Raw genomic sequence first — 22,583 nt, forward strand, 5'->3', positions numbered from 1 at the left:
CACCCTGCCAGCCAGGACAGGGGATCCACCACCACCACCGAGCCTTCCCAGCAGGGCAAGGTGGGTCACCTCAGCTAATCCCCTCCCAAACAGGGGAAAGTGCGATACAATGAGTTTCCTTACTTCATACCGTTGCCCTGGGGAACACAAGAGGAAAGAAAAGAACTAAGAAACAAGGCTTTCAAGTTTTGGACTCTTAATAAGGGTGGGGCCATCTAGTAATTAAACTGTTAATAGGTCATTGCAGTGGAAGAAACTCTTCCAGTTGGGTAAGTTCCTAATCCATCATTAAAAAAAAAGTCAACAGGCATTAATCAAAGCACATGAAGTCACATGGGGGGGGGGGAAGAATGAGCAACTCAGAGAACTTGCTCTTGCTGAGAGGATGGGGCAATCCTTCTTTCATCAACATTTCGCGCATGTTTCCACATTTCTCAGGACAGCAGCGGGAGAGCCTTCACATCCCTCCCCGCCCACCCCACTGATAAAGCTGTCGAACACCTATTACCAACTGCTCAACAGCCCATGTGAAATGAGTTGGTGGATTAATTAGCACAAGGGCAGAGCTCTGAAGATGGAAAGATGCCTGAGTGTGAAATGCATATTGATTGAAGGTCCCCAGCAGCCACCACAAGACTGTCATCAGCCACTGACAGCACACAGCAGGCTGCTCCTGCACAAGCAGCTAAATCCAGGTTACCTGACTCAGCACAGGGACACCCAGACATTCCTCCATGATCAGAGAGCTGTTTAGGAGTCTATTCCTTCAGGAAAATAAAGACTTTTCCATAGGCAGATGGCAACTGCCACAGGCAGCACATCTTCTGTTTGTAGCATCACCCATGTCCGGGCAAAAGAAAACAAATTGTGCTGGTCCCCAGGCTGTTGCACATTTGATGATCAGTTACCAAGGAATACTTTGTAAGACCAGCATGAAACTGCATCTTTGACTACCACACAGATTCATATTAAAATCTCAGCCTCACTTCTGCCCACCAGAAAGCCACTATCACTACAGTGAAACATCTCAAGTGTTTGCTTCATTTTAAGCTTGGGATTAGCTCACTTGTCTTCAGCTCTGCTGGAACAGCCTACTACATATGTTCAAAATGCATTTCAAAAGACCGCTTCTCCCAGTTGAAAGGACAGCATCAAACACATTGGTTCCCTGCAGCTGCATTAGATAATTCTTAGTACATATGTATCAAAAGGGAATGTCTTTTTCATATCTCCTCAAAGGACCCTCTCCAGAGCAGCTTGCAAAAAATCCAAGGGCAGCACTTTCTCACTCTGAGAAATGGAAAGGAGACCTGACTGATATTTCCTTCCTTAAAGGGAAGGAAAAATAGTGTGTAGTGTAAGTGCAGAAATCTGGGCATGAAAACAAGCATGAACAAGGCATTGCTCCCAGTGCAGGTAGAGAAGATGCATTTCAACCTCACATTAAAAAAACTTCCACCCTTTTACCCATAAGCAATCACAAATTTGTTCTCAAGCAGACATAATACATTTTAACCCCATGAAACAAGTTTTAAACAAGGTTATTGTTAGCAGCTTTAGACAAAAACTTTCTGAAAAATTTAAAGGATGCAGAACTACACCAACTTACTGTTAAGTGGCATCTCTTTCCAGCTGGCCACTTAAGAGCACACAGGTTCCACTGCTTTATCACCAGCAGTGCCGAGGACTTTTTGTTAAATATAATCTAGCAGGAACTAACTAAATTTGAGATGGAAGTTGTTCTTTAGTGGGGAAGAAAATAACGTTCTTAGCTTTTGATTAAAAAGTCTTTTTTTGTTTTGTTAAAAAAGTCACTGCTTTTGTCCAGGTAGAATGACTTCTGAAGATGGGGAAAAAAAGCTTCAGATAATCCTGATACCATTAAACAAAAGGTACCATAAAATGAAAGTACTCAAAAACAAAACAGTTTTGATTGAAGAAAAATAGAAGACAATTCATAATATGCTGAACACTGAGATTTGAGCTGATGCTTGAAGAATCACTATATGCATTTAAATAAAGTCTTTTCACAAGGGATTCAAATCTGGTTTACTTAATTATCAGGCACAGCAGGGGTTACTGGTAACATAGTTTAGGCATTTAACTCTAGAGTTATTCATAGGACTGAGGCTCAATTTGTCTAACCCTCTTCATTCACTACACAGAGAAGCACATATAGGGGATTATTCACTGCACCAAACTTGAGTGCCTGAAGTAGAGGAAGGCAAATATTGACCATCTTTGTAGTGGAGAATAGTGCTGTCTTACACATTTCTAGAGCCCTAAATCACACCAGGACACACAGCTCCAGCAGTGCTGCCTCCTAGGTTATGAGGTTGAGGTTTCAAGAGTTTGAACAACCAAGCCAGCTCCAGAAATCAAAACTTATTTACTATTTATTTTATAAATAGAAGTAAACAAAAAACCTACTACCACTACTCTGACAGCCAGAGGAAAACACTAAGTTACAAAATTAACCTACATCCTGCAGGACTGACCAGAGCTGGTGACACTGGGGTTCTCACACTATCTACAAGGGGGACAAGACGTGGAGAAAGAAAGCCCCACTCTGGGTCAGATCAGGGAGCATCATCTCCATCCCGTACCTCCATCTTGCTGGCACAGCCTTGCACACTGAACCTGAACCTTATGCAAACCCATGGATGCTGAAGAATGCCAAGGGAAGCACTGAAGCTATCCTTAGGCCCATCTCCTGTTTATACTCCAGCATATGCTAGACCCAAATCGAGAGCCACTGTTTCATCACGCATGGTCTTTAAGCAATTGTCTTTTTGCAAGGCATTTTATTCACCTGGGATTTAGTAATCCTATTGAGGGTTAAATTCCCACCACACCCTCCCAGAGCAACCAAGATAAATCTCTCCCTTGTGTGTGTGTGACATGTCATGCACTTGAGAGGACACAGGTTACTCCATTCTTGCACAAGCCTGGATATGTATCAGACCAGCAGTGTCGCTATGAGCTGCAGGGCTGAAGCCAGTGAAGGAGCAAGGCTACGTTGCATCCTTACCGTCCATGTTGCTGACTTTGCTGTGCTGGACTGTTGAAATGATACATCGAAGCTGTGAGGTCCCGGGTAGTCTGTGTTGGAAGGAATGGCTGGGGAGGGCGAGAGGGCATCAAAAGTCGAGCTGGGCTGGGCATAAGGCGAGGGCGCCGTGACGCTGTTCTGCGTGTGCTCCGTGTTGTAGGGGCTGGTGGAGGAGGAGCCATTCTGAATCTGCTGGTCCATGCTGTTCAGGAGCCCCAGGTTCGTGTACTGCGGCTAGAGGCAAACAGATGCACAGAAGTGTTACAGAAGCAACCTTAGCACAGACTGGCTAGCAGCAGCACGGCCTTCGTGATGGAGGATGTACAGCATGCTCTCAGCACCACCCTACACGTGTTACTCAAAGAGGAGGAATATTTGCAGAGAATATACCCAATTTTCCATCAGTGACTGAAACAAAGAAGTAAATGAAACAAAGAAGAAAAGCTTTGCACAGCCACACAGTAGATCAACAGCATGTAGCTGAGCTGGGAAACGAGATTGCATACTAGGAGATGATTCACAGGGCAGCAACCTATCGCAGGGAGGCAGGCTCCCCGGGTCTACCAACACCCAGATCCAGACCTTTTCTTTTGCAGGGATTGCTATAACTTGATGAAAATTATCAGGTTCAGTACAGTGTAGCTGGCTCCATCTTCTACAAGGCTACATCATCCGATGCTCTTGTGTTCTACCCAAAGACCATTCCTCTTCTCATAGATCAGACCATACTATGTAGGGTGACACTTAGGAGCACTAACTTGGGTAGTAATTGTACTGGTCTGACTCGCTAGCAAAGAGGCCCAGAGAGCCTTTAATCATACCTATGCCTGGGACTCCAATATCAGGGATACTGAAAGCCTACATATGGTCAAGACGACATCAGACAAATTCTGATGGAGAATAATCCATCAAGGCAACCTACCTGATTTTATAATTTTTATCCACAAAAAATTGGGAGCTAGGAAAATACTCTAGGGAAGGAGTTACACTATTACACCATTCTTTTATTCCTCCAAAAAGAGCAAGCACTGGCTGCAGACACGCAGGACAGCAGGTGAGTGGGACATGTAGCCACGTACACGTAGTCTTGTTCTTGTGCTTGTCTGAAGGGCATCATTTGTGCCAATCTTAGGGACAGATGTCTGTGGTTCACACACACACCCCCATCAGCTCAGGAATCACCCAGGGAACATGCAGTGACAAACACACCTAGTTCTGCCACTAGCAGAGGACGTGGCACACAGAAATTGGGCTCCTCCCTTCAGTTGAGGGGACAGGCACCCCATTTCCCTCCGCATCCTCCAGTTTCAATCCCACCCAGAGCTCTAAAGCTTGGGTATCTCTCAGTACTTCAGCCAGTCTGCTAAAGACCTTCCTCTTTACTACAGTCACTCCTTTTCTAGAGAGGCTCCAGGACAAGTCTCTATCATAAGCCAAGCAGCAGAGGCTCTTTGCCTCGCTGAAGCCCCAGGAGCACCAGCCTCACCTCAGGCTCTTCCTTTTGCTTCTGTCTGGAAAAGGCTAATATTTTTATGGAGCATTTAATCAAGAGCCCGAGGTGAGGCTGGTGTTCCTGGGGCTTCAGTGAGGCACATGGGACCTTGCAGAGGTGATGCAGCTTGCTATTACGAGCTGAGACGCAAAAAGGTTTTGTGGGGAATAATGTAGGGGAATTAATTTTAGGAGCTGGGATGGTCTGCAGAGGGAGCAGGCAGAGAGGAGGGACAGCTAGCTCATTCCCTTGCTCTGCCAGCAGCACACCACGTCCTTGGGCAAGCCACCTTGCCTCCCCCTCCACCCTCAGCCTACTTGAGGCTGCAAGGTCTCCAGGGCAAGGATTGCTCCTTGCTATGTAAAAAGCACTGCGCTTAATGGGCCTCTGCTTTGGCTAAGGCCTCCAGGCAGTGGAGTAATAAAAGCAATTACATATTGAGTCCTAATCCTGGATGAACCAGTGACTCTCCGTGTTGCCTCGGGTTAGTCATTTACCTTCTCTGCCTCAGTTTCCCCATCCACAGCAGCACAGAAGACACTGGATGTCCCAGAGCCTCTGTTAGAGAGCCCACAGCTAGGCTCCAGGCATGCAAAGTAGCTGTTGCAGGACAATGATCCAGATGGGATCACCTTCTCCAAATGGAGATTGCAGCTTTGACAATGCAGATGACAGTTACGTCTCATCTCCTGCAGGTTATTCAACCACCCATGACTTATTTAACGGACCTGGGATGTGCTTTTGCTGGAGGCTAGTTCTGTAATGAAGGTGCTGGGATGCTGATGTGCAGCACCAGGAACACTTTTGCTGGTCAATAATTTTGTACTTAGTCAAAAAAAACAAAACATCTCTCCACCCTTCTGCTCCGTAGTACAAACAAAGCAGATTTTTCGATCATTTAATCAAAATTAGTCCCACACCTCCAGCCCTAACAACACCTAAAGACACCTCAAAAAAAAACACCGAGGTATCGCTCGGTTGTTTTACTTCTCATGGAGATTAGCATCAGACGCGCTCCCTAACCAGCCGAATGATGAAAAGGCGACTGTGATGAAAACAGTCTCCTAAACCAGCTCAGACAGCAAAACAACAGTGTTTCAGCTTTCACTTAAAGACTGTTTCTCCTAATCCCAGACTGCTGAAGATTGTGGGGAAAGATGACCAAAGGGCCAGTCAGCATTAACGAGGCAGCACGGTCTGGAAATGCTGATGGTGCTGCCCGGACGTCAATTAAAAAAAATAAAGTACCCCATTAAAATTTAAGATATCCTTATGAGAATCAAAGATCCTTATCATTCCACTCAGTCCAGGGGCCATCTGTCTAAATGTTACCAGTGGAGCAGCCATTCCACCGCATTTATACACTCGCATGCCACAGCCGAATGCCATGTCCCCATTTGCTCCTTAAATAACTATTAATCTCCTCGCACTTATCCCAGCGCTGACACGAGCAGCTGTCTGACTCCCCTCTTGTCTCCCTCTGAGTCCCACCAGCCTTTCACCTTCCCTGGCCCCTCGCAGGTGCCCCCCAGCCCGGTGACAAAGCGCAGGGAGCTGCTGGCTTGGCGCTAAACCTCCCAGCTATGCCCCGAGGCGGGCGGCGCAAAGAGTTGTTTGCGCTCAAGGGGTCAACATCTGAATTGCTTGCAAGGCCTCCGGAGGAATCAGATAAGGCTCTGGGAGGCACACGCCTTCTGACAACACAACAATTAGAGGGGCAGCAGGCCCGGGGAAGGCGCGCGCTGGAATTCACCCGCGCAGCAGCTCCCGCCGCAATAAAACTCCTGCGGCCCAGCCGGGCCGTGGACGGCGAGCGCTGGCGAGAACAAAGACATCAAGGGCTGCGGGCACGTCTGCAAGGCAGCAGCCTCCAGGGAAGGCTGCAGGGCGTGTGTTTGCACACACAGACGCACACACAGCCTCCCCTCACCATGTACAGAAAGTGGTTGAATTCAGGGATCAAGCCTTGCCCTGTTGGAAGCCCAAAGTTTTGCCTGTACTCTGGTTTTGGTGGGGAATTCTTCTGAAAAAACTGCAGGATCTAGTCCCACCGCTGATGCCTGGCAGAACAAGAGTGCTAGCTAATAGAAAAAAGAAAGCACACACACATTATCTAATTCTCAGAGCCTTGGTTCTCTATTTTGTTCCCCCCCCATACCAGGTTTCTGAAACTATTAATATCGCTGAGGCATTGCAAAAGCCTTCAGGCGAATTTAACTGCAAATAATTAGAGATGCAATTAGATCCTGACTACGTATTTTGGGACATCATTTTGATAATGCATCTCGAACTATCAGTTTCACTTCCTACATCCCATCAGCTCTGCTTTCAAGTTTTCATGCTAACTCACGCTTCTAGGTTAGGAAAGCCACGGTTTCACTAGAGACACCGCTGAATTAAGAACCGGATTGAAGACTGCAGAATCATTTAATCCCCAGTCCCAGCTGCAGTAGGGCACCTGCCACAAGAGGGCAATGCAAATGCTCCAGTGCACAGGACCCAAACTGGGAACCACCTCTGCAGGAGAAGTATCCCACTTTTTCTGGCTGCAGTCCACTTTCCAGTCCAATGTGTTAAGAAATAAGGCTATGGGATACACCTGCACAGAGACCCTCTCACTACCCACGCATGAAGGAGAGTCACACAAGTGAAGAAAAGTTTACAAGGAAACTTCACAGAAGAAAACAAAAAAACATCATCCAGCCTTCAACTGCTCAGCTATCAACATCTCAAAGTTTTGAGGTTTTCTACCTGAAAATAAAGTTACCAGCCTCAGGTGTAGAAACCCTTGATGTCTCCAACTCTAGCTATCAAAACCCTTCTCCATATCTCCAAAGAAACGTTTATCTATGCTGCGTACACACGCTGACAAAGTCTTAGCTTGTAACTGCTGGATCTATGTGGCTCAAGAGCAGCGTTCAGCTACTCAAAGCCTTGCAAAACACCACCACTGGTGCTTATTCTTCAAAGATATGAGACGATGAAACCAATATAGTAAACTACCATGGACATTAGTAACATTCTTGTTACTTTTACAAAGCATTTTGCTACTTCTGTGCTTTGCCCCTAACTGCACCCCAACTGATGCACCAAGACTAGCAGTTGGAAGCCTAGTAGGAGCCAGTTTATGGTGATATTTCAGTGCTGGACAAGACAAAGATTCCCTTTCCTCTTGGAGAACATTCATCCTGCTGCTTGTGGAACGTCTGTTTTCCAGGGTGCTTAAGGCTCATCCAAAACAGATGCCTTAAGTGTATCAAAAAAAAAAAGATTTGAATCAACCTAGTTTTTCAGACCTTCCCACAAGAGGATTTAGTAGGTGGAAATAAAGCACTTAAGCTCAACAGAAGTGCTTCTATCATAATTATTAATCAAGATAGTGCTGACTGCAGAACTGTGCAGCTTCACCAGTTGCTCAGAAGGCAGCTGATACAATACGTGATGTAGGCGAAGTGCTTGTGCCATTACAAAGAAGTGCCAAGAAATTAAGGGTTCCACCCATGCCCCTCAGCTAAAATCAGGGCAGAAGCTGAAACAGATATCTAACTCATCACAACGAGAGGTGTGATTTGGGTTGTATCTCTCACCTCTTTTCTCATCAAAAAAGACTAAAAAGCCCTCCTGGACTAGTGGAAAGTCTGATGCAGAGAGATCTGTGGGAAAGATCTCAGGCTGGCACTCCTTTTGGGAGGAACAGGCTCGCTGTGGACATCACCCAGGCCGCCTCCTGGCCGTGGAGGTGAATTGTATACTCACTTCAACACCAGATCAGGCCCAGGTGCCTGTTGAGAGCCCGGGTGCTGGCAGCAGGTCACACAGCCTCTGCACTCCCCCCAGCTCCATTTCTGAAATGCCAGCAAAGCCAGCAGGTCTACTTTGAAGAGGTTTCCCTCCAGACCTACCGTACAGCTTAATACAAACGTTCGGAAGCCCTCAGATGAAGCGATAATGTGTACTTTATACCCGATGTGAAGAACAAGCAAGCAAATAACTTTGGTTCAACCAAAGATATCAACAGTTACCAAGATATGAGCTTTAGGGCCTGAGAACCTAAACTCTAATTACTATGGGTCATGGCTTTTAGCACTACTGCAAATCAGATCGACCTGAATAATCTTACTGTTGGGTCATTGCTTATTCCAGGCAGGGAGGAGACTCCTTCACATCCCAGCAGCATTACTGAGTCCTGGCATGATGGAGTGTGCTGGACTAGAAGTGGCCCTGCAGTCAGCAGCTCCCATCCTGGCTCTCTGACCAGCCACAGCAAAACCAGAAGTTTAACATCTCAGCTCAATTCCACCTGTAGCAGGGAGCACAAGTATTTCTGTATATTGCCTCCTGAATTATTTAGAAAGGGATTTATTGAGCTATGCATTAAGTACAGCCATGGTAATTTTAAGCAGCTAAATGCAAGAATATTAATGAAAAAAAAAAGACACTCTCCTTCCAAATGAAAGTTTAATATATCCAATATATTCCTGCACAAGTATTTCATGTTCAGCAGTAAGACAATCCCAGCAGGTCGCCCAGACAATTTCCAACACCAAACATGCAAGCACAACCTAAAGAAAACTCAGTCCTTCATTTCACCCAGATATAAAAAAAATAAATACTAAAAAACAAGTAGACATAAGCAACCAACTGAAGCCATGCAACCTTGTTTAAAGTTCAGATATACAAGCTTAAAAAAAATGCCTGCTGTGCATACCTAAAGCACCCCTTCCCTTTCAGGGGTGCCAATCCGTCCTTTGACAGCAGCCAGCTTGGTAGGCAATGCTGCACGCACTAAACAGAAGGCAGCACGCACCAGAAATTTGCAAAAAACACACCATCATGCATGAAAATGTTGTGTTTGTATACCCGGGAGAAGGAGGAAAGGCTGGGCAGCTTTCACTGGAATTAGCTACTCCAGTGTGCATGTTACGCAATGTCTGTGCCATTCAGGTTAACACACAGCACAGGTTTAAGAGCCATACCTAGCAAGACTACCAGCTGTGTGCGTTTCCACTCAGACACAGCTCTGTTGACCTCAACAGAACTTCTCATTGAGTAGAAGTCCGAAAAAGCAGACATTTGTAAGCCTGGAGAATAACACGGGTTCATGAAAAAACCGCATGAGGGCAAGTTTCTGTCTGCCCAAAAGGCTGCAAGCTTTGGAGTCATGTCGTTCCCCCCAGCTGCAATTGTTCTCCTTTTTAACTAAACTTTGAGTTTTGCCCCTTGGTTAATTCATTTACTTTAACTCAGCAAGAAGTATTTTTCAGCCAGAAGCAGGGTGCCTTTTAAAACAAGCACAGCCCAAAGCAGGAATGCCTGTAATTCCTGACTCCTACCACCTGCCACAAATTCAGGTAAAAGAGTTTGTCTAATTCAAGGATTAATAGAATGACAGTGCATCCATCTCACACAAATATTAACTCTGAACATCTTGTACTGTCTAAGTATTTTTCAATGCACATAAAAACAGTATTAATGACTTCCCTATAGTGCATTTTAGGCTTTTAATGCAGGGAAAAACAGCCCTCTGAATTGGGCTCTTGAAAGTGTTCTTGCAACAAAATCAACTTCGATTCTGAAAAAAAAAAAAAAAAAATCATTTTGTGTAAGCTTCTAGGCTATGCTTAGCTATTTTAAAAATTCAGGTAGTCTAAAATAGAAAAAAGTCCAACAACCACCTCAGTGTACGCATATACAATCATTTCTTTACTGAGCTTCTGCACAGCGATTTGGTAAGTAATTGAAAACTATATAAACAGACAAGAAAAATTGTCATCCTGTGAGATACCAGATATAATAGGACACAAGAACTCCATGATTTTAAAGCAAATTGATTAATAACCCAAAACACTCAGCTTACTAGAACTAAATCAGAGGCCAAGAGCTTCCCATGTTCTCTTATTACCAGCTGGACAGCACAGTGTCAACAAAGATCTGAGGAGCCAGAAAGCACAGACTATTTGGAAAGGCACCCCTCGTGCTCCCAAGAGATGTAAACATAACTGAAGACAAAGACCTACAACAGGAAAAACAGAAAAAGCAAGGCCTAATTTTTTTTTGCCTAATTTTAGTGGCCGAGCAACTCTATGACCACAACTCGGCAGAAACGCCATGAACTGGGTTTGTACAGCAATGCTGAGAAGTTGGATCAAAGAAAAAAAAGTAGCTTTAAATATAAAATGAACAGATTAAAATACAGAATTGGGGTTGGGTGGGCAGGAAAGGAAGACTCCAGTAGTTGATTAAAGTTGCCTTGTTTCTTGAACTCTTAACTGGATGGTAATCATCGATGGCTATCAGTCATTTCTGACATGCAGCATTTTATTGCGTTGAGAGGGCAGCATTAGGCTGGACAGGATATCTGTGTGTCATCCACGCCGAGAGGCAGACACTAACCACCAAAGTATGGCCATAGGGCACAAAGACAATGAATAATCAGGGTCCGAACAGCACCAGGAGCTGAAGTTAATTCCCAAATTCATCATTATGCTCAATAAAAGCAGAATACGTCAGTTTTCAGACACCAAGGTAAAATACTCCAGCTAGGTAGCATTTTAGTCAGAACGAGAAATTCAGATCATCTGCAAGTTAAATAAATCAAGTAGTTAAAAAAAAAAATCCAAAGAAACCACGCATAAACCCCCACACCCACTCTTTGAAGCGTGGTACAACTACAGAATATAAGAATTCAATAAGAGTTATAGGAGGGCAAAGGGCAAATTAAAACAAGTTACAGCAAGCAACAAAAAGGGTTATACTGCAGCATGAGAGTCCCCACAGATTAAAAAGGAAGATCAACCAAATTTTCTATCATATTCGGCCAATGCATCTGTCCAAAACGGGACAAAACACATGGATAACATCTCAAAGCCTGAGCCACCAAACAGACCCAAGCAGCACCACTGACTGCAAAGCTTGCAAGATCACATAGGGAGCTGAGAGGACTGGCTGCCAAATCCTGATTATACCCCAAGTGCAGAGAACAAAAGGAGGCAGGGCTTTGCCTTCTAACACATGGCTTTATTTGGTATATTAAAGCAGCTCCTGGCCTGCACCAAGCAGCAGCAAGCTGGCATCACCTGCACCCGAGGACCTGTTGGGATTCAGTACAGTGGCACACAAAACCAGGAAGCCACCCCAAAAAGCTGGCCTTTGAGAATGGGATCAGTGTGAACGTGTGTACCTACAAAATGCATGCAGAGGCAGTGCTCCTTCCACAGCGACTTAATTCCGTAATTCTTGCAGCCATCAAGAATGTTTTCTCAGCCATTTAAGTCACATTACCATAATGCACACATACAGAATTTCCATGGTGCTCTGTTACGGGCCCTCCAGTGTTGAATAACACAACCAAAATCACTTCCCATTTTTTCCCCTTGCTGTACAGTACTGCTGACTTCAGTATTCACATGAGCGCAGGAAGGCAGATCTCCAAATCCGCGCCTTGCCTTGAGACACTTGACTGTGAAGGATTTTCACTACCCAAACTGAGAAGTTGATGGATTTGTTGTTCAGTACAGAAGCACTCAAGCTAGCAGAAAGACAGGAACTTTTTCTGCTTCATTTCCATAATATTAGTGGATGCTTCTTGCAATAAAGTAGTTAGCTGAACTAACTGCAGGGTATTTCCAAGTTATTTGCAGCCACCTGACTGCATGTGATTTCAGTAGCCAAATACAGAAAGGGGTTCTAGACTGTTGCTCATTAAGAAAACAATAATAATGTACCCATTAGTCTCCATCCAATACCATGCTTAACTCTTTACCCCTCCAACTTGAGCATTGTTACTTCCAGACACTCAGCACAGAGGCCTGATAAAGGTTAGCCTCAACACTTTTCCCATCTTAATGTTCACGTGGTGGCTTCCTGGTTGCAAAATGACTAATATTTTAGTCACTTTAGATCATACCTAGCCAGTGTATTCTAGCTTCCTATTCAGGAACTTCTTGCACACTTACCTGCTGCTGGAAAAGGGCTGGGGGGAAAATCACGTATCTGCTTAGCTCTACTCAGTCATCAGTGCTCCTTGGGGGAGTCAACTTTTATACTATGGATAAAATGGAACAAACTACAGCAGTGAGGTCACAATAAAGGCTTGCAGAGGCTATTAGAGATTTTGGGAACACCTGAATTTTCAGAATCCAAGTTCTACAGAGCATTTAGTCAGGATTTTCATTACTTTGAGCAACTGCACACCCAAAAGGTATTTTCCGAAGCACAACCAACACATCACAAGGTTACCTTAAAACAAGCAAAGAACAGGCAAAATGATTAAATATTTCAAGTCATTCCCCATACGGCAGAGAGACCCACTGGCTGACTCGACACTCTTGTTGACAGCGTGTTTATATGAAGCCACAGGCCAGGAGAACCGCTCCTGTTCTGTTCACACCAGCTCCTGAGGCACCACAGCCCCCACACATCAGTTCCTTACGCAGCTGGACCTCAGCTCTGCAGCACAGGGATTTCCACCCAAGAAGCGCGACCAAGAAGCCTAGCGCTGCACCTCCTCCCCTCTCCCTGTTCCCAGAAGTCGGCAAAAGTCTTTGTATTTACTTCCTAGATGTGGATTAAAACTGAAAGATTCCTATCTGCCGAGACACAATCCATCCCTTTCATTCCCAGACACTACCCCACCATAAAATATTTCCCCTTCCCTCCCTAAACTGGGCGTTTCCTCCCACTCTCTTGCCCTTGGTAAAAACATTCGTCTTCTTGCCATCTTGAGGAACTTGGACTCATCTCAAATTTCACCAGGCCCCCTTGTACACCACTTCCCAAAGTCCTTGGGGGGAAGTTTAATCCGGATCCAAACTCTGGAATCGATCCCAAGAGGCTGCTGGGCTCCAATCAATGCACTAATTTTCAAGCGTGCTCAGCCTTGCCACCTGGGTCCACTTCCAAACAGAGCAGACGACCGGGCACAATCTCAGAAATACATCACACCTCAAGCCATCTATTCTGGATACTAACATGCACATCCTGGTTAAAACACTGCTCCTTCAGTTGTATCACTAAGGCTCCAGGTGAAACAGCAGCAGCAGGGGATTTGCAGAAAAACAAGATATCATTGAGTATTCTTGGATCAACTCCCAAATCACTCAAAGTTGATATAATTAAAAAAGAACAAATGAAAACAACAAAAAGCATCCCGTTTTTGTTACTTGCTTGTTCTCTGTGAAATAGGGAGCTCATAACAGTCAGTAAATTCAAACATCAAGTTTAGACTTCAGTTCCAAAAGATGATTCAACTCCACTTTGCTAACACCGAGGAACTAAGGCTTGCACATATTTACTGAGCCCTCCCGAAGAACCACTTATTATTGATTTTGCTCCTAACATTAGAAGACTAAACAGAACTGCAATTGTTTTAAATCCCATACTGCTCTATTTTCTTCTTGCACAAAGCACTTGTAAGAAGCCAAGCTAAACCTGGAAAGCTGCTCACCAGCTTAGAGCTGTTTAGAAGAGAATCAGGCCTCCCCCAGGATCCAGCCTGGTTATAAGAAATAGGTTCAACCCTACATTTTGCTCTACTTCCTTCTCTTTTGGCTTGCTGCCACATCACAGCCCGCATACTCCATTTGTCCTGTGCAGCTCTACTAAAGCTTTGTTCTACGGCTCACCCCTATTTAAGAGCTATTCTCTATTTCCTCTGACAGTTACAATGCCTTCTCACAGGACAACAAAGCTGTGATGCGATGCTCCATGTGGGAGAGCAAGGACTGGAAGATTACTTGCAAGTTATTAAATAATACAAGAAAAAAAATAGGACATTTTTTGAAGAACAGCAAATTGATTCACTTGGAGACACCCTCCCAAACCCCTAACCATGCCTGAGCTCAAGTATCACTAAACATCACAGCCTCAGTTGTCAAGGCACTGCAAGTTGATCACAGCGCTGAGATGGCAGAGAATCTAGAAAAGTGTGCGCAACTTAGAAAAATTTGAACTTCAACGCCCTTGGAGAGCAATTATTTTCCTTTTAATTCCATTAGATACCAAAAGTGATGACACTAATCCAGGTCAAGGCATGCAAATAAAAGAGTTTGAGCTTACTTCTCCACTGGAGAGGTTGAAGTGGAGCATTAATGCTGGTATATGAGAAGCTACTCTCCTTTCAGATGATTTATGCAACCTTGCTTTAAAAGAGTTGCACTCATTTTATTGCCTACTCTGCACATTCTCAAGAGGCGTTGGAGGCAGTGCCAGAAAAATAACAGGGCTTAACAATGTCTAGCACAAATCCATCGGTGCAAGAGTTCCTTTCTGAAGCGTTTCCAGATTTTTTCAGTGGGAACATTTTGTAAATAGAACTTAAAATTTGCCTTGAGCCAGGCAACACCCGCTTTTACTCAGCCCTTCACGATAATAAAACAAGCAGTTTCTCCACGAGCTATAGCCAACGTCTTCCAGAGGAAAGAAAGTGCAAAGCACGTGGTTTACCAGAGTCACCCTCTCACATCCATGGCTTTCCTGTTGCGGGTTGCCATATCTTCCTGACCGAGCTAGCAATGTTTCTGCATCATGCAAAACAGAGCCGTGATTGGAAATAAACCCTTCTGCTTGGCGTAACTTGGCAGATACAACCCAAACGGCCACCACCAGATAGAAACGCATACATGAGGCAGACAAAGCTTTCTTTTGTTGTTTCCTTAACGCTTTTCTTCTTTCTCTGTCCCTGAGCAATTTCACTTCACTTAAACCGTTACTTAAAAAAAGAAAAAGTAAGAAGAAAGAACACACTAAGGGAGCCACACAATAACACAGTAACATAGCTGTGCTTGTGTTAGAAGAAATTCAGAGAATTCACGTGTTGGTGACAGCGTGAAAGACTGAAGCCATCAGCTTTGTAAAAATAACCAGTTAAAAAAAAAAGTTCTTGTATTCCCCATGGAAAACACCTTAATAGAAGTTAAATGGATAATTTCATCTTGTCTCAGCTAGAGTTAGCTTACACTAGCACTACGACCTTATTTCCCAGAATTTTTGCCAAGTCACAAACTGAAAATGGACCATCAGTTACAACTACCAGTTCAAGATGTAAAACACCTTCAATGCGAGGACTGCTCCTTTCCATCTCACTGTGAATACTTTACTTTAGAAATTTAGTGTAAGTTATATCCACCAAGTGAAGCAAGTTAATTTGCCAACAACTGAGAAAACGCCCTGCCCCTAGTATCAGGCTGCTTATTAGTCCTTGTTTTGAGCACAGAAGATTGTAAAATGGAAATGCAATTTCTAATCTGATGTCCAATGTAATTGCTTTACTGTGCAAACCACAAAACATGCTACTGAGCAATAACAATGCTTCGCACACAGCCAGGCTATCCTGATCTCTGCAGGAGTAACACACGGCACACTCAGAAGTTAAAGCTGTGCAGACAAGACATCAGGTTTAATTTTTGTCTATTAAAGGACATTCTCATTCAGTCATCCCACTCACGTGCAGGTTAATCACTTATTTCTGAGCTACACCCACATTTGGCTGCTGAAGACCAGTCCTTCTGCCTAAAGCGAGGAGATGATTCCTCCAGATAATACCCCCAATTCACTGTTCTACATAGGATCACGTTAGTTCTACCATCAATGCTGATATCATCCAAGCTTTTATGCATCATATTACAAACCAGAAGACCACCCATGGCATGACAAACCTGTTCTGAGAGCTGGAGATTAGACCCTTGTGGGAGCCAGACTCAGTTCTCGCCCAGAGCGGTACTTCTGTTTCAGCTGGCAGGGAGATGGGAGCACATGGCAAGAGGCAGGTCTCAGCTTCCTGCTGCCCATTTTGAGACTACTTCAATTTCTTCATTGGAAGACCCAAAAGGGGCCGTAGCATCTACCTAGCTTCTCCAAACAAAAGACGAAGTACATGCAAGTCTACCTTAGATTTTCCATCACGGGGCAAACCTTTGCAACTGGACGGGTTTTAAAATCGCTCAGGTACTTGGTTACACAGGACCTTGACATCCTTGTAGAGAACCCCTGCATGCTGCACAGAAGTCACATTTGCAAAGGCTTTAGTACCTTAAGTGCAATTACAGCAAAACTGAGGGACAAACACACAAGGAGTATAACTGCAACAGGACACTAGTAATGCAACCCTCAACACACCTCCTTATTTCCTGCTCCCAGTGAGGGCCTGTGCCCAAATGTGCAGATGTTAATTTCATCTCAATGCTCAGGAGCCCCTGAAAGGCATGCTGCTCCTACCCAAACCCTGCACTGCTCATAGAAAAGTTTCCTCCCAGGCATCAGGAGTTAATGTGTCCCTAATTAGAGCCAGCAGAACTCCAGAACACCTTCACAAACAGAAGGACAAGGAGAGAGGTTCAGGCTTAGCCAATACCTCCCTGGAGAAACTCAGTAAGCTTCGTCTAGAGCCCTACAAGCACTTATCCCTAGCGTAGGGTGAGATGCAGGGTACAAGAAACAACGCGCAGCTTAGCCTTTCTCCCCTGTACCTACAGACTGCAGGAAGGCAACGAGACAGCCGCTTTCCTGGGAGTGACCAGGTGGCTTCCCAGGAAGACTGCTTCCTTCCCCCCAGGCTTGGCTGAGGGCCACAAAGCAATGCAAGGCAGAGCAGTTGCCACAGGCAGTTGAGGTGACCACTGAAAACTGGCCAAGGAAAGCAGCACCAGTGGGGCCACGACTTGTTCCTCCTCAGGTGGTGTGCAGCCAAGTTCAAACTTGGTTTAGCTCTAGTCCTTTAGAGCAAGGACTCTAAAATCTAATCACATTTCTACTCCACATAAATGAAGATGATACTCAAGTTCAGCTGTATCTCAGTTTCTCGATTCCTTAACCTGTAATTAAGGTCTGCTAAACCAACATCCCCAACAGAGGAACATTTCTTGTGCCACAGTAAGGTAGCGCTGCTCCCTCAGGACATGCAGCCCACAGACCCACCTGACTGCTTCAGCCAAGAGCAAAGACTTGCATCCAGGGCACTACAGGTCAAACACTAGCATCTGAATTATCATTTAACAATTTATGAGGTCCAGCCTTCTGAATAGGTTATCCTAGCCCTGAATCAAAGATTTGCAGCAATCCAGCCTATTTAATTTCCAGTACGAAGGAATGTTGCCAAAAAAGCCATGCAGCAGAGCACAAGAAGTTTTAAAGGTTTTGTATAAAACTCATTTCCCCATTCCCCTCCCAAAACTACGATAAAAATCTTAACGGAAAGAGATTCTTTAATTTGCCTCTCTCCCACAAAGAGCAGGAAGATCTTTGGGAAGAAGGAGATAATCAAAATTCACAGCACTTTTTTCTTATCAGTGTTTGAACAAGTCGTGTTTATTCTTTTGGCAATGCTTTAATTTAATTCCAGCAAACACACCAAACTCTCTACATCATCATCTCGGCCAAACTCCAGAAGAATCGGTCCCCAGAGGAAATCTCTCTACTGCTCTCATCCTCTTCTCCCAGCACCCAGGAAACCTGGACAAGACCGGGCAGACTTGCTGATACCTTCTGTGCAAAGCATTGAAGGTTTATAAGCACACCGATTTTGGGGCATGTTCCCCTGCAGATGTTTCTGCACAATACCTAGAACTGCCAAATGTGGAGACGAGGTAGGAGAGACATCTGATACCCAAGAGATCCTGTTTAACACCACCTCAACACCCCATTACAGCCACTCCAAACACACTACATCTCTATTTTTCACACTTCCTAGTTAAAGATAAAGGAATGGGCTGGAAAGGATCTCCAGGGCCACCAAGTCCAGCAGTTTGCCAACAAAGAGCTCGACCACACTTATAGTCAACCCAGATCAAACGTTGGACTAGATTAAGCTGGAAAAAGGCTGGGGCAGGTTCCACCTCCAGCCTTTTGGGGCTGTTACTGACTCCTCAAACACCCCTCGACCAGATTTTGTCTGTTTTAGAGTACTCATCTCACTGAGGCATTCACCACTGTGCCTGTGGGCATGGGCCCCATGGGGCCGCAGGCCATGGTGCAAGCTCGTCGCCCTGACCGGGCCTTGCACAAGGCCCAGGCCATGGGGTGGAGCGGAGCACAGAGCCAGCGGGCAGAGCATGGTGCCCATGAGGAGCCAGTGCTGGCAGACAAGGTGCCCTGATACGCAGCGTGGAAGGAAACAAGATTTAGTGGGAGAGAAGCTGCCTGCTCTCCATTTTAAAACTGGATTTCAGTGCAAAAAAGTTTGACTTGCCCTCCCCCACCTTAATAAGGTTTTTACCCATTTTTAGACACAATCTACGGTCCACACTAAGTTTTTCATGAGTTTGAGTGGCTGCTTTTTGCTCAGACGAGCAGCAATGCTAAAAATCTAAACTCCAACAATACTTGCAAGAGATTGCTAATCCTATTTCCACACTGAGAGCTGAAGGTATTTTTTAAATTCATTATTAGTTTTCCTTTGAGGAAGCCATGCAAAAGCCTACAATGGGCAAGGTTCATCACCCCTAATATATTTTCATTGAGCATTAACAGGTCCCCAACTCGCTCAAGAAGAGTCACCAGAAAAACTGCTCTCCCTCAGAAACACAGCCAAGTCAATGTTAATTGGCTTTTCTTTCCACAGCACGCAACGCTTCACTGAATGAGCAAAGTCAGTGCATCATGCTCAAATCTAAGAGGAAAAAAAAGGCTAAAGCCTTTTACAAGGCTCCCCTGACTGCCACCATCATGAGCAGCATTTGAGCGGAGCGAGAACGCTCTGAGTGCATCGCTTTGACAGATGAGCCCAGCAAGTCAACCATAGGGACTCTACAGCCTCGCCGCTGCTATTCAGCGAAAGTTGATCAGATAGCAGGAGACAAATAATGCCAAGCAAACACACCAAGACGTGTTCTCCCCCCATTTAAGAGTTTATAAGTAACCTAAGGAAAAAAATATAGTCACTGGTGTCTTCTGGGCTGCAAAAGCAGCTAGGAATGGAAAGCACACCGTAAATTTGCACGCCCTGAAATACAGGAGACCTGGAAAATACACAGGTTTCAGTTTACCCGAGTTACAAGCCTGCCATCCCAGGTGTGCAAGCCCTAAGTGTACATTTAACAGGCTTTTCCTCACCAGCTATCACATCTCCTATCTGCGCTCTCGGCCATGCTATTCCTATTTTGTTTTCTTTTCCGAGTGGCTGAGCTTCTGTCTGCTGCAGGTCCCGCACCCCATGCCCTCCACTTGAAGCATTTTCACCAGAAACACACACGCGCACACACAGACGGAGCGGAGCTTTTGCTGCATCGCCATTCTGACGAGTGTCAACACAGCTGCTGTCTCCACTGGAATGTAAACCAATATTGTTGTTAGATCTGCCTCAGCTCCAGGTAACTTCCTCAAAGACTTTCACAGTATGCGGCAGTTTGCTCAATTTCTACCTTACAAAAACATCAACCCGCTTGGTTAGAAAAAAAAAAATCTAAGCTGTATCTGAAGTTTGAGTTCAACTTGCGCCTGCCCATATGGTGGAAAAAGGTTGCATCCATTTTACACAAATTTATTCTCTAATGTGCTTAAACAGACCCATATAAAATATTTTTCTGCTGCAAGTCACAAGGCGACATATTAACAGCACTGTGTAAAAGAGTTATTGGTGTGGACGCTAACACAACATTCGCGGCAAAGAACCTCTGTTAATATATTATTTTACTTAAAAATGTAACCAAAGATGGGGATTACAATGCATTTTTGGTTTACTTCCTAAACATCATCCACTTCTAACAATGTGCAGCAATTTTGGCAATAAAAAGACTAGTTAATGAGTTATGATGTAGTCAACACAGATACTGTTCATACTGCTACAGGAACAGAATCTGTGTGCATTGGTCACAGTACGCGACTGCTTCGACTTGCTTTTCTAATGCAAAAGATATATATATATATTTAATATGTTTGGTTAATCAAAGTTCTCCAAACAAGTTCATTGTCCTAAATGTAAAGACTCAAAGCTCATTCTCACTCCAGTATCCAGCCCAGCAAACTACCTGCCGTTTGTAAAGGCGTAAAAGTTTAAAAAAAAAAAAAAATCAATGTATATTCCATACCTAACAACAGGGCTACAGGGGTAAAGAAATTGCAGTTTGACTATAAATAAAATATATTAAAGAGATCACAACTCAAACCTAGAATCCTTACCTCGCTATACTGGGACTGGGCATTGTTTTCCAGGTACAACATGTTAGCAGTCAAATTGATCAATGCTGCTGTTCTTTCTTCTGGCTCCAGGATTTTGACAAACACCTCCCACCCCCTAGAAGACCCTAAAAGTATGTGATGCTACTTGGAAGATAACAGGACTCGGAGTGTGCCTCTCTGCATAATTTAAGTTTCCCTTATATACCTAACTATAGGCGAGGAGGAGGAGGTGGGGCTCTCCTGCCTTACCTGTCCAATCTGTCAAAGTGCCACCTGGAGTCCTCCACTCCAATGGAGAGAGGCCTCTCCCAGCTCATTAAGTAGTTAGAATTCCTTATCACCAATCTCTAAAAAGCGAAGGGAAGGGGGGGAGAAAATGACAGGAGGGGAAAAAAAAAAAAAAGAAAAGAAATGAAAGGAAACTATAACTTTCCCCTGTCACTTTTCTACAAGTTTAGGAACTCAAAAGACAGCCACGGAGTTGCTCCAAAGCAGCCACTCCAAAAAAACTTCCATTTATTTATTTTCCAAGAGGAGTCTAGTGTTTTCCTCAGGCACTGGCTTCACTGCTACCAAAGCCCAAAGCGTTTGGGAAGGGATCAAGGCATAACATTTGAGACCAGCAGGGCAGTAGCGCAGCCGAGCCTCCAGCTGCTGCGGCATGCAGCTTTTGGACAAAACACACAAGGGGCTTTCTGAGAAGCAATCCTTGTTTTGTGCACCATAATCCCGCCACATGCTCTGTCATCCGTGTGCTTTCATCCACGCTCACAGGACATCACCTCGCTGCAGCTACATTTCTTCCCTCTCCTGCACTTGTATGTAATTCTCCAGTAAGCTTAGGAGTAAAATCACTTACAAACAAAATTATTAAAAATTTACAAAACAACTTAAAGAGACTCATGATTATGAGAGAATACATGGGAGAAATTTTTGGGTATCCTCCAGCAAAAGCCACCCAAACACTGTGCCCACAGCAACTAGAGATTTTGGAAAGACACCTCAGAGCCCATCTGCGGTAAAACTGATCTGCTGCCTGCTCACTCTGAACAGCCCTGACGTGACTTCTCTCTGAACAAGCAGATACCCCCCAGCCTGCCCCAGGTCCCTGTGTAGGTGGTCCCGCACGTGGGTTACAAAGTCTGTGCTGTGCCAGCAGCCCCGTAGCAGAGCTGCCCCACAGTCCGGAGCTGTGCACTGGATCCACCGAGCCACCGCTGTCTACGCGGGATGCACGGGGAGAACAAAAGGCAGCTCCTTTCGTCTGCTCCTGGAAGAGCAGGCGAGCTCCATCCAACGAGGGGAAACAAAACACCTTTCTAAAGGGGTGGGGAAGGGGGAGAGAGGAAACCAAACATCCAGATCACAGAGCAGCCGCCTGCCCTCCCAGCCTAATGACAGTGCTCCAGACTTAGAGGACCTGCTGTGAAGCAGACCAGTGGCTAATTGCTAACTACGCACACATTGCTTCGGCCACTCACAATGAAAACTGAGTCTCTGAGTGCAACTGACCCGTGGGGGGCTTTGTAGAAATAGGGGGAGGAAGAGAAGTCCCTGGCAGACCTGCAACCCACGCAGAGCCCAGCCAACGCCTCCTGCCCAGGGAGCTGCTTCTGCTCCCTGCTGCACCAACTCCCTCGCCTTCGGGCATCCTTTAACCCTAACATCCCTGGGCTCACAAGGGGAGGACACCGGGTTCACAGGGAGATCAGTGTAAGCAGGCTGTGCTGCTTGTGAGCACAGAGTGGTACTGGCTCCCCGGGCTGCCCTCCCCAGCACGTTACAGCAGAAGGAGCTGCCACTGCCTTCCTGCCACCCTGAGAATCAAAGGACACAGCCAGCTCCACCAGCTACTTTCCAAAACTAATAAAACAGGGCAAAAACACTTGCAGAAAGGAACTGGCAGCAGAGCAAACAGCAGAGGATCAC

At 45.1% G+C, this 22,583-nt stretch overlaps 1 protein-coding gene across 11 annotated transcripts in view; it reads right to left on the bottom strand.

The window, feature by feature from the left end:
* Positions 1-22,583, bottom strand: part of TP63 (tumor protein p63) — a 154,824-nt gene that overhangs the window by 48,555 nt on the left and 83,686 nt on the right. For all 11 annotated transcript variants that reach the window (XM_084528994.1, XM_084528992.1, XM_084528990.1 and 8 more), the window contains one exon: positions 3,032-3,286. In XM_084528994.1, the coding sequence (XP_084385120.1) occupies positions 3,032-3,286 (255 nt within the window). The remainder of the gene's footprint in view (positions 1-3,031; positions 3,287-22,583) is intronic.

The sequence above is a fragment of the Aythya ferina genome (assembly GCF_964211825.1).
Source record: "Aythya ferina genome assembly, chromosome: 9".
NCBI lineage: Eukaryota > Metazoa > Chordata > Aves > Anseriformes > Anatidae > Aythya > Aythya ferina.